General features: G+C 41.1%; 1 protein-coding gene across 4 annotated transcripts in view; it reads left to right on the forward strand.

Annotated features, from left to right (window-relative positions):
- Positions 1-10,277, forward strand: part of LOC132883771 (1-phosphatidylinositol 4,5-bisphosphate phosphodiesterase beta-4-like) — a 258,886-nt gene extending 248,609 nt beyond the window's left edge. For all 4 annotated transcript variants that reach the window (XM_060917766.1, XM_060917768.1, XM_060917767.1 and 1 more), the window contains one exon: positions 5,609-10,277. In XM_060917766.1, coding sequence (XP_060773749.1) covers positions 5,609-5,697 — 89 coding nt within the window. In that variant the 3' untranslated portion in view covers positions 5,698-10,277. The remainder of the gene's footprint in view (positions 1-5,608) is intronic.
- Positions 10,278-13,607: the final 3,330 nt, after the last annotated feature.

The raw sequence follows: 13,607 nt of genomic DNA on the forward strand, positions 1-13,607 counted from the left end.
GGAATAGGCTCCAGCTTACCTGCACAGGATAAGCAGTTATGGATAACGGATGGATCTTGGCAAATCATCTTTAATTCCCCAAGGTTACAGTTGTTCCACTGATGGACTCACAATTTCAGAATCTTTCATCAGTGTTCAATGGGATGCAAGTCAGGAGATTGGCCATGCAAGACTTTCTTAAATTGGTTTCACTGTGCGTTTCAGGTTATTGTCTTTTTTGAAACATCTATCTTCTCCCCAGATTCAGTTTCTTGGCTGATGATAAATTCTCCTCTAATATGTCTTGGTACATTACTCCAATCATGTTTCCTTCAGTGACATTTAATGCCGCAGTACTGCTTGCAGGGTAACAGCCCCATATCATGATGCTCCCACTTTAGTCTAGGACCTGGCTTAGACATGTATGCACATAATTTAGGAGAGGATAACTCAACTGTTATAGGCTAATTTGACCCCAAGGAATAACTTGGGATGTGTGCTAAAATCGTTATCCGGGGCGAACAGCCTAAAAATTACCAAGCCAAGATGGCCGCCGGTATTACGGTATTATTATTGTGTTACTCTTCATGTTCCTGACCCTGGTTTATGTGACACATAAACAGTAATAATGTGATGTTAAAAGTTGTATTGTTGGCTGTTAAACATTTAGGCTCTCAAGATATTGCTGCCTACTAAAGTAATAAGTTTTGTTTTGTATTTTTCACTTTAAGTTAACATTCCATTGATCATAATAGTATGATTGAAAATACTGTACAATTTCTTCATATTCATCAAATGCTTGCTTTATTATACTCTCCTAAATTATGTGCATAGGTCTCCCAATTCCATGATTTCATGTTTGAGGTAGGGTTATTCTGTTTTTCTCATGTTTTCTGTGAAACTGCAATTTTGGCAGATTTTTGATATTTGTTTTTGTTTTGTTTTTTTTACCTTGCCCTTGACTATAGCTTGTTCCCTTTTCCTTCAATCATGAAAATTATGTCACTAATGGATTTCCCATACCCAAAACCCATAAAATGAGGTATTGCACATACTTCTGCGGTGAGTGGTTCAAAAATTTACATTTTCAATACAGCTACTGGCATCCATCTTGGATTGGTAATTTTTGGCCTGTTCACCCCAGATAGCAATTTCGGCACACATCCGAAGTTGTTCCTTGTGGTAAAATTAGCCTATAACACATGGGCGATTGCTCTAAGACAACGAGGGAGGCTCAGCCTCCTCTAAAAATGACAAACATCGTGTAGGATGAATTGCGCTAGGCTTATGTTATAGCCGACCTTATAACATTGCTATTTCAGATCCAGAATCATAGAAATATATGTGCTCAACCCAACTACAGTGCAAAATCATTCCGTTATAACTTTCCTCAGTTTGCCTAATGTGTGCGTGAGTTTCTCCCCCTCGTGACAGCGCGATGCAGCGCAGCCTCAGTGGATTGGGAGCTATGTACTTGTCAATCTTAAAATGCAAGACGATTATTGGACAAATACTGCGAAAATGCCCGCCCACGGAGTCTCATGGACTCCCAGCCTCAGTGGACTTCAATGGCATTTGGGAGCTATGCGCTTTTCAATCTCAAAATGCAAGACGGTTATTGGACAAATACTGCGAAAATGCCCACCCACGGACTCCCAGCCTCACATGGGAGGGACATGGCAGTTTCCGCGAGGAGACTGGTGATTGGTGAAAGCAGCCGGATATTTTCTTTGATTGACAGGTCGTTTCAACTATAGACAGGCAGCGGTACAGTGTTGCCAGATTGGGCAATTTTAAGTGCATTTTGGCGGGTTTTGAACATATTTTGGGCTGGATAACGTCAGCAGTATCTGGCAACATCAGTTCAGTCCCATGCGGATTCGCAAGTGGTGTGGTGTATTGTAAGAGATCAGCTTACATTTCGATTTCATTCATTACATACGGTTTCTGCCAGCTTTTTTAGTTTGTATATATTTTCATTGTAAATAAAGTGTAAATATAGTGTTGTCAAGTTTGCTATCTTAGTTCCAGAAATTTCGTTTATTTGAGTGACTGAACTTGAACTTGAGGGGGCTAGTCAGCTAGCAAGAAAGCTGCGCACGGATGCCAAGCATTGCTGATTTAATTTTGGCGAAGCCATTTGCCAGTCTTCCTTTCGAGGAAAAAATTAAAATTAAAGAGCAGGGTAGACCAACGCCTCAAACTGACTTGGTGAAAAAGGTAGGGAATAATACTCGTTCCTTTCAGCTCTCCTGGTACGAGAAAGTGAATTGGCTAACAGCAAGTGACCCACATCAACAACAGTAAATAGGCTACTTTAGTAATATGTCATGGATGGACCAAAAATATAGAATCTATTTAAAATGTTAATGCTCAGTATATTATATTGGAATATATGTTTTTCTGGATATGAATTAAACACAGCTACAATTTGGAAAACATTTTTAAACAAAAACACAGCCGAGGTCAATTTTTAAACAACATGCCACAATTTTAAAATATAAAATGTTAAAATATAACCACCACCCCCAACACCACCATCATGTATATTGGACAGTAGGCTAATGGGCCAAAAGAACCTGTTATTTCACAGTTTGTGACCCTGCCAACAATCAGCCAGATCAGAGGCAAGAGTATGGGCAAAACTGATGTGTTTTTTCTTTTAAAATCTGGAAATATCGTAACCGACCAGCCTCCCCTGTTTGAAAGACTACCAGCCGTGACTGCTATAACAGTTAAGTTATCCTCTCCTAAATGATGTGCATACAGATCTAACCCAGGTCCTCTACTACTTCTGTACTTCACTGTGGGTGTGGCGTTCTTGGGATCATATGCATAACATTTCTTTCCCCAATCTTCATGAATTTAATTATTTCCAAAGAGTTCTCTTTTTATTTGTCATCTGACCAGAGTATATATAATTTCCAAAAGAATTTTGATTTGTCTAAAAGCTTTTAGATGTCTATCTCTGGCTTTTTTTTTTTTTTAACCAGACACGTAGTAACAGCTATGATTTCAGTGTGGTTTATTCCTTATTGTTTCCTGTGTAACTGTTATTCCTGTCATCTTCCTTATCATTAGTCTGAGAGCATGTTGTGAAATCTTATGTGATATACCTGTCCAGAGACGATTAGCTGTGGTTCCCTGAACCTTCCACCTCCATCTTATTGAACCAGTTGTACTGACAGGGATGTTTAAGGTCTTTGCTGTGGCTCTGTAGCTTTTTTTTTTCATTTGTGTGTTACATAATGATGTCCCTGAGAACTATAGAAACTCCTTCACCTTCACCATGATTAATATTTATTGCATGAAATCTTCACAATCAAAGGCAGCGTCTTTTCTAATGACACCAAATGCAATTTGAACAAGAACTTTTTTTCAACAGTTACAGTACTGTGCAAAAGTCTTTGGCACCCTATTTTTTTCATGCAAACTTTGTTAGAGTTCCAAACGTACGTTTTCCAGCACAAAATTAAATGTTACAGAAAATTTTTTTTATATCTGAACAGCATATTCCATAAGCGAGCACTTTTCAGATTAAAAAAGAAAACATAATGAAGGCTGCTGGGTTTTGGTGCAAAATGAAGAAGCAAGTGTGACAGTCAAAGTGTCCAGAAGAACTGTGGCTGGTTCTGTAAGATGCTCAGTAAAAGCTACAGATCATTTCCTTAAAAAACTGCACTCACTGTACCTCAGACTACTTTTTTTTTTAAAGCAAAGGGTCGTCTCATTCCAAATATTGACTTTGTTTCATTTATTATGGCTTACTGCTGTTTATAGGTTTTTTTATGTTGAAACATTTCATTTCATTATTTTAAGCCATTTTTGGTCGACAGCATTTCTTTACATGTGCCTAAGACTTTTGCACAGCGCTGTATATGTAGAACTTTGTCTATAATTAGGCATATCAGGTGAAAATTCAAATTCAATCCAAATTGCTTGAAACTGCTCTCAGTGAATTCAGAACTGAATGCAGGACAACATACTTTTTACAGAATTAAAATTTGTTTATCTGTTCTTGAGATATCACAAATCAAAGACTGAAAAAAAGGCTTAATTTTTAGAAATCTGCTGTAATATTCTGTACGAGGATCACATGGTCCAAAATGGGTCTCATTAACCAATGAGATTAAATATTTTTCTTAATAACTTTTCTATTTTTCAAGATATTTATATGGAAATTGGCGGGCACATAGATGGTTGTGTACTGAATACAAAGTTTGAAAAATTAGTAAAAAAACAATTACACAAATTAATATTTAATTAATATCAATTATGCCAATCAGGTAAAAATGTTAAATCGGTAGACTCTCTTCTTCAAAGTTTCACCAAATGGCTTTATTTGTGCAATATAAAGCTGATCTTAACTCTCATTTATACATCACAAAGGAGAAACCAATGTTAATGATAAAATATGCATAAATAAGCATTGAATGTCATTCACATCTGCCATTCTCTATCAAAATTAAAAAAGTAATAAAAGATTATTTCTAATGCCATCTTTGTGCTCTGTAGGCATTTGTGTTTCTCAAAAGTAGGGCCGACTAGTGTTTATATTAAAGAATATAAATTATTTTGATTAATATTCACAGCTTTCAAGGCTAACCTCAAAAAAACTGTGATCCACATCCAATAAACAATTCCATTTAATTGAATTGAAATTGACACTCACATTTTTTACTTGTTTTTTTATCTCATGCCGACCACTAAGATCTCAACATTTTTCATCAAAACAACTCCAGTTATATTCTAAAATAGTTATTTATTTACATGAATCGGTTTGATTTGAAAAAAATAAGTAGGTAAAGCTATGAAAACTCGCTCCAAAGTCTCCCGTGAATCATAACATCAAAACTAGCAGACGGAAAATTTTTGCTGAATACTTCATCAGAAACATTGAGAGAACATCACTATAAAAGTTATCTGATTGATATTCACAAGTAATCCAGTCGGAAACCGATCAGAAGAGAGAGAGAGAGCCCGAGCACTTTCCCGTGACTCAAAAAGCACCGGCAGTTTCTCGACGTCCCACGAGCAGAGAGTGGACTCTGTTGTACCAACTTCAACCTGCTGTTACTCCCAAAGTACTGACCAGATCTTAATGAGATAAATTTATTTGGAAAGCAGGAAATACAAGATTTTTAATGATCATATCCATGATAGAAAATATTCAAGAGTTAAGCAATGATAGATTTGGAAACTTAGATGAGCATGCACAATTTTTCACGGCATGGCCAGCGAGAGTCTGAGATGCCTAGTATTTATTTTAAAAGGCCTGAATACTTTTCTCCCTATCATATTAGTTTTTTAAACATATCTTTAATTATGGTAATGAATACATACTTTTTGTTCAGAAGTACAAAGTCAGAATACATGGATTATGTGTGTAAATTTGAAGTGGATGTACTGTATGCATTGGAAGTATACTAAATGACAAAAGAAAAAGTATCTGAATACTTGTTTCCCCTCACTGTATGTACAAGGGGTCAGTTAATAGAAGAGCATATTAAAGTTGGAGACGAGGAATTCAGTTTATTACAACTACATTGCTTCTGCTTGATTTAATAAGACATTGTGACATGCAGTGACCTTTTTAAAGAGAAGTTGTGTGCCCATGTGATCCTTCCAGGCCAAGGACATGCAGCAGATGGTGAAGCTGGAGGCGGAGATGGACCGCAGACCAGCCACAGTGGTTTAGCCACTCCAGCCATCAACTAAGTAACAGAGAGAGACTCCTTCTCTACACCACCATCCTCAACTCCCAAGTTCTGTAAATTCCAAAAACTCTGAACACTTCTCCTCCTTCTTGTTCTTCTTCTTCTTCTCCTCATAGTCTTTGACTGCTCTGAGGCTCCTGTCGACCGTTTGTGGATCCCTAAGAACTCCATCAAGCATGGAATGAAAAATATGGCTCCACCCCTAATAAAGCTTCCTCCGTTGCTCCCTTTTGCTCAGCTCCTCTCCACTGCCTATATCCAACCAGCCCTTAACGTCGACCTCTGTCTGTAGTCCGTCCTCACTGCTGAGGTGCTCCTTCTGCTAGGTTTTCTGCAGGAACTAGACCCATGTTGGATGCACACACACACACAGCAGTGTTTTTTGTTTTGTTTTTTTCCTGCCATTGCCAGTGCTCACACTTTGACAATTCCTGTCATGGCGGCTCAAGATGGACAGAAGTCAAAGTGTTCTTTATAAGCCTTTTAAGTTATGTCTCAATGGTACTAGAGTATAGTAGCAGCACCAGGCATCTAAAGGCATAACAGAAACGATTTTATTTGTGTTCTTTGTCAGTACAAATTTGTGAAAACAAGTTGAGAAAAATATCCTGAGCACTTTATTTGTGATAGGCTGTCAAAGAAATTTGTAGCAACGCACTCGGTTATACCTGTACTAAGAAGAAACAGTCAAATGTCCAAACACTGTTTTGAGGATGAAAAGGTCTGATGTGAATGAAACCAAACAAAGCAGACAACGTAGTAGTTCTTACACTTTTTTTCTTATGAAATGCAGTTTGTTTTTAAGACTTACTTCTATTATTTTTGTTTAATTCATTATCAGGTAAAGATTGTTTGTTTATTTGTTTTAGCAATGTTTGGTCTGAAATACCACTATGACTTGTTTTGTGTTTGCAGATATATTTGGACACTGTACTGTACCTGTTACACTGTTTGTTTGTTTGTTCACAGATTTACATGTAATGAGAGTTATTGTGTTGACATTCCATGATGGATCTAAGTGGTAAAGTGGAAAAGGTTTCCATGCACTACAGGAATTTTGTTTGGAAATGATCGGTTTGCTCCCAGCACTCAACAAAAATTCATTTGGCAACAATCGTTGAAATTGGCTGAGTGGAATGAAGATTGTTTGTGAAGGTTCTCAGTCATCCAGGTCATCATAAACCGTAGGTGCAAAAGAAGGCAACTGGACTTGCTTGAAATCCTTGAAGACATTTCACCTCTCATCCAAAAGGCTTCTTCAGTTCTGTCTGACTAGTGGGGAGTTCCAGGTATTTATCATCTAGTGGACCAAAAGCAACCCTAAGGAGAGTTGTTGAGGTCACATGGGTTGTTGACCCTCTCAATCATCCTGTAGGTTATTAGGGTCACTGGAGGCCAGGTGTGAACAGTGTTGGGCCATTAGGGCGATCTATGGGTCGTTAGCTCTCTCTGCCATCATGTGAATCATTGAAGACAGCTGAGTTGTGGTGTGGATGTGTATTCAGTTTTCTGGGAAGTGTGCCAAGGACTGCATTGTCGGTGGCTGATAAGTGGTGTCTCAGACCACCTCCTCTATTCAGTGATGGCCGTTCCAGGTTCATGAAGATGGTTTCAGGACTGCAATGTGGCGGCACAGTGGTGTAGTGGTTAGCACTGTCACCTCACAGCAAGAAGGTTCTGGGTTCGAGTCCAGCGGCTGACGGGGGCCTTTCTGTGTGGTGTTTGCATGTTCTCCCCGTGTCTGTGTGGGTTTCCTCCAGGTGCTCTGGTTTCCCCCACAGTCCAAAGACATGCAGTTAGGTTAACATGGGACAGCCTTGGGCTGAAGTGCCCAAGAGTGGCAGTGTGCACGTATGCAGCGGCTTTGTTCTCCTATGACGAACTAAATTTCGTTGTGCAGTGACAATAAAGGCCTTCTTCTTAATGTATGCATTTTAGCCAGAGAAGACCAGTGGTTTGAAAGAGGAGTAAAAGAAGCCATCTCTGTCAACTTGGAATGACCATCACTGAACAGAGGAGGCAGTCTGAGACACCAGTTACACTGGTCAACAATTTTTCAGAAGTTGTCTGCTTCAGAGATGAAATTGGCTGTTTGTTATGAAATTTGGTGTGTTGAATTCAAATATGACAATTAAAACAGCTGATTGGCTTCGGCTTCCAATATATTTAAGATTTTACATTTTATACTTATGTACATTGTGTAGATAGTAAGGTTTTAAGTATAAATTGTAAACCTAGGTCTCTTCATGTGTTTATGGTTGGTTTACATGATATTTCACCTGTTCTCTTTATGTAAGACTAGAAAATCAGCAAAAAGTTTATATAAATAAAATGTATTATGAACCAAATGGCAAAGAAAAAAAAACAGTTATGTATGAGTACTGAATAGGTTTAGTCCTTTTTCAGTGTGTACTCAGTACTTTTTGGCAGCTTGTCTTTTGTATTCATGAAACGGAGCATGTCTTGTCAAGCAAAGACTTAATCTCGATTGCATAGCACTATGATTTTTTTTGAGCAGATATCAGGCAATTTGTTCAGCAGTGATGTAAGTTAATTTATGATTGCATCATCAATGACTTCTAGGAATAACATGATATCATGTATGATGCAATACCGGCTTCAGATTGCATTTTGCCAAAAAAACAAGTAAGTACTATCCAAACCCAATCATAGATTTATTCATAGAACCAATCTTGAAAACTAGAGCCAATGAACAATTTTAAGTTTCACTTTCATTCTCAGCGACCCAGAATTAGTAAAGTTTGATTATATTTATTTCGGAAGCACTTTGGTTGTAGACCAGTGTTATCACTACTTATTGGCAGAGAGAGCCAGTGACCCACAGATCACCCTAACGGCCCTCTAGGCTGCTAGCACCGTTCACACCCAGCCTCCACTGACCCTAACAACCTACAGGATGTCTGAGGGGGGCAACGACCCATGTGACCTGAATGACCCTCCTTAAGGCCAATTTATGCTGACAACCCAGTCCTCGCAGATGGCGTCGCAGATAGCGTCTGCGTAGCCCCCCACCTTCGCAGACGCTCTGCGCTCACCTCCCAAAAATTGTGACCACCTCAGAAGCCTCGCAGACAGCGTCGCAGACAAGAGGGCTCTGATTGGTCCACTCTACATCCGCTGTACACGCACTTCCGCTTCCCTACTTTCCCGGTTTGGTTTGTTTTCATGACCACCATTTTTAAAAACACGAGCGAAGATGGAGCAGCACGAAGAGCGGTTGATCGAGGAAGTGAGGAAGTACGTACATCTATACGACTCCAGTTCTAGTCATTATAAGTAACCAGAGGATAAACACTCCACTAACCACACCCACCAACTACTCCTAGCGATTTTGCGACTTCGCGCCCCCTTGCGTTGTGGCGGTGAATAACATCGCGCACGCCTATTACTCCCCGCTCAACGATAAATTACAACTGTCTGCGAAAAGCTATCTGCGAAAGCCTTGTCGCAAGAGCATGCAGAGGCCCTTAGGGTTGCTTTTAGTCCACTAGAGGATAAATACCTGAACTGAAGAAGCCTTTCGGATGAGAGGTGAAACGTCTTCAAGGATTTCAAGCAAGTCCAGTTACCTTCTTTAGCACCTACGGTTAAAGATTAAGTGGATTAAAGAAAGAGGTGCTAGTTAGCAAAGGCTCATACTTTAGCTGTCATCTTATAGTCCAGTCATATAACTTGGTTCCTCTTGTGTTAAAAAAAAGGCAGCTCTTGCTTTGGATTCTGTATCAGTCTTCACTTACCAAAACATAAAAATGTTTGCCTTCAGCAATAGTCAAGGCCACTACAGTCAAATACGATGCCACTATGGTTTGCTCTTAATAAACAATTTCCTACTAAAATCAGATAGTAATGAAAGTATATTGTATATAATGGAAAGTACGAATGTAGTTTATTTAACCAGAGGATTTAATAGTACACAAGGGCTCTGGGATAATGTGTACATGTTTGAACGTGACCTAAATCCACTAAGTTATTTTCTTTCCTTTTTTTTTTTTTTTTTCCAAAATTTTCAAAGTCAAGACTGGTACCTATATTGTGCTTTCACTAAATATCTACTATGGAATAATAAGCAAAGTGCTTTTAAACTTAAATCCGTTGCTTACAAATGTGCCACTTGATGTCTGTTAGGATGTTTAATTTATTTTATAAATGGAAAATGCCAAAATAAGGGGTTATTTATATACATATAAATATATATAAATGTATAAATATACATATGATTAAATAGTGTGTAGTTTAAGAATATATTTCATGTTAGAGGCTTTTTGCACCAGTTGGATGTTCTGTGACTTTCATGTCAATTTTTTTGCTATACAGTTTGCAGAGAAAAATATTTTGCAGAACAATGTTGCTTTGAAATTCATCTGTTTGTACTGTTTATTTGGGTTTGGGGTTTTTTTGTTTGTTTTTTAAGCTGTCTGCGGCTAGTCAATGGACCATTCTGTCTGTGTTTTTGTATTTATATTGTATTTGTCAAACTTCTAGCAATGGGAACTACTAAAAAAAAATACTGTTGTTATCCTGCTACTTTAATACTGTTTTATAGTATGTGTACCAATAAACTCAAGAGGTGTTAAATGAAGTTAAGTTTGTGACTGAACTGGTTCATTAGAGGCAGTCAGGAGGTTAGAATGAAGGAAGATGAGGTGTATAGTGTGGAAGTTAATGTATTGCTTTGCTTAATTAGGAATTTAAATGAGTTATGCATGAGCTGAATATGTTCGAATCCCCATCTGTTGTTCATTTGATAGAATTTTCCACGTTTCCATCGCTTTCAGATGTCTTACAGTTCATAAGCCCATTGAGGTGCCAAATGTATTCAGGTTCCCTCTGAAGCCCTTTTGCTAATTACCGCATTAATGCCCGTGTTTAGAAACTACAAAGTCCGCAGATGGTGTTGGGGTCGCCGTGGCAACGGCCAAGCGGTGCGGTTATAAAGAGGTGCGTGAAGATGCTGCGATCTGGAGATGAGAACTTTCTTTCCTCGGACCTGCTGCTCGGTTTCGGCGCCTCCATTCAGAGCAAAGCGCCATGCTGAAGCTCTCTAAGAAGTCGGATTCTAAAAGCGACACCAAAATCCTTCTGGACGCCATCTCGAAGGACAAAATGCATCTGGCCAGGTTCATCCTGGACGCTCTGGACGGTAAGATCGTGGACTCGAAGAGCGACGGTGAGCTCACGCCGCTCATCTCGTCCGTGTTTTTAACGGACGCGCGCGCCAGGGCCAAGTTCATGAACCTGCTGCTCCAGAGAGGCGCGAACGTGAACCAGCAGGACGAGTGTGGGCGCACAGCACTCAGTTACGCGTGTGAGAAAGGCTACCTGGATGCCGTGAAGATGCTGGTGAGGAACAACGCCGATCCGGAGATGGTGGACACATGGGGAAACACTGCGCTCATGTACGCTGCCGTCGCTGGCCATTCGCTGGTCGTGGAGTTCCTGGTGAGGGCTTTCAAACGCCTGGGGCTCCAAATCGACCGCCAAAACAAAGTAGGGAACTCAGCAGTGGAGGTGGCAAAGTACCTGGGCCACACCGAGTGCTTATCCGCGTTACTGTGCAGCTCCAAAAAAGCGCACGATCAAGACGCTTTAGATGAAAGATTCGCACTTTTGCGCACCAACGACGGCGAGGACACAAACGCCGAAAAGGAAAAACCACCTGAAGTGCCAGACACGCACCAGAGCAAAAGCAGGAGGAAGCACCCTAATCTATGGAGCAGAATGAGGTCCATGGACTCTATCGAGGAGTTAGAGAGAGAAAGTGAATCTGAGAAGGACAGATGGCCACTATCTCCACAAGGATGCGCTTTCTCAGGTGCACTCACTCCGAAACCGCCTCAGCGATCCCGCGTTGCTCAAACTTTAAAGCAAGTCGCGGAAAGCTGTCTGAACAGCCATCTCCCACCTTTATCCAGAGGGGCAGAGCCTCACAGCCCTTCTTTAACCAGGACACCCAAAACCCACGCGCGCACAACCGGCGCTCTCTCCGGTCCGCTCGGGATCTTGCTCACACCTATTCGGAAAACCAACAGATCGGACTCGAGCAAAGAGGGCGTCAGTGCAATGAGGTTCGATGACAGTTATTACCGAAAGCGGTGCAGTTTGCCTACCAGCGCCCTCGGACCAACACCGCCTGAACGAGCACTGCTCAAACCTGCGCGCAAAAGCAAACCCGCTCCTGCTCCTAAAGGCGTCAGTTCGCCGCCGCATACCGAGCTTGCCGACTTTTCCGCGTTTTCCGTCCTAAGCAACAGGTTACTGAGGCGATTCACTTTGCCCGAGATAAAAAAGGCCGGAAAAGAAGTGAGAGAAGACGGCGGTGCGCACGGAGGAAGCTGTGAAACAGCTGCACGGGGCATGCCAAGGTCCGAGACCTTCCCCCTGAGCACCAACCACCCCCAAGTGGGAAGTAAGCCGAGTATAGACAGCATCAGCTCAGTGAAGTGCGAGTTTGACTTTCAGCTTAAAGCCAACTTTTGACCGTGCCGCTGCGTTTGCAGGGGGTCACGTGACGCTGCAGAGGACGAATCGTTTGCTCAAACCGGGGATCTGCGTTGCGGTTACTCCGACATGTTTTTATGCTTTATGTTTGAAGAGGCGGATGAGAAATTGCTCTCATTAACACTCTTTTTATCTTATCTATAGGCCTAGTACAGACTCAGTGAGACTGAATAATAATAATAATAATAATAATAATAATAATAATAATAATAATAATAATGGGGCGGCACGGTGGTGTAGTGCTGTCGCCTCACAGCAAGAAGGTCCTGGGTTCGAGACCCGTGGCCGGCGAGGGCCTTTCTGTGCGGAGTTTGCATGTTCTCCCCGTGTCCGCGTGGGTTTCCTCCGGGTGCTCCGGTTTCCCCCACAGTCCAAAGACATGCAGGTTAGGTTAACTGGTGACTCTAAATTGACCGTGAGTGTGAATGTGAGTGTGAATGGTTGTCTGTGTCTATGTGTCAGCCCGTAGTCAGCTGGGATAGGCTCCAACTTGCCTGCGACCCTGTAGAAGGATAAAGCGGCTAGAGATAATGAGATGAGATGATAATAATAATAATAATAATAATAATAATTCCATCATTTCAATGTATGAGCTTTCAAGTGATTAGTAAATTAATAAAATGCCATCACGAATGTCATGTTCGTAACGCTGCATTGCGCGCGTTCGACTTACTTGCTCATTATTCTTTTGTGCTGCAGTGAAACGTGAAATGAGACTACCCTTTCACCCTTTCACCTCACTCTCGGGTTCGAGAAATCAAGGAGCCCACTGGGATGTGTACCGTATGTGTGCATGAGTGTCTATGGACACTTTGTCAGCTTTGTTCTCGCACAGCTGAGTTCCCATATTTACAACCCTGCGTAGAGCCTGAACACACACACACACACACTGGACAGCAGCTGCAGTGTTGCCTCTTAGATGGAGTAAGGAAGGAGGGAGGGGAGAGGAGGGGAGGGGAAAGGAAGAGGTGCAGCGATTTCCTCCTGCGCCCCAGCTGAGAACCCAGATATGGAAATAACAGCATTGCGGGAGTAGTGGTGCGGTGCGTCCTCACCTGGCCAACTTACCGGAACTTCCACCACTGATAAAATCTCCTCTTTGGTTGTATGTGCAGTGTAGACTATATCTGCAGCACTTGTTTTTTCAACGTTTTTACTATCTTCATCTTTAGAGTACCCCTCATCAAATGAGTTGGTGCGCGTAGTGACCGGATGCTACCTCACTCAGGAGACACCCGGATTTTGCTGCATCCGCAATGATCTGAGGGTTACTCCGGAAAGTCGTGCAGCGTGTCCGTGGTGCATTATTGTTTAATTTAATTTTATTTATTTTTTCTTAAATTCATCCAAATCTTCAGTTTGGTTTGGTTCAGAGACTGCGCGTGCGTCAGC

This window comes from Neoarius graeffei, chromosome 3, assembly GCF_027579695.1.
Source record: "Neoarius graeffei isolate fNeoGra1 chromosome 3, fNeoGra1.pri, whole genome shotgun sequence".
Classification (NCBI taxonomy): Eukaryota; Metazoa; Chordata; class Actinopteri; order Siluriformes; family Ariidae; genus Neoarius; species Neoarius graeffei.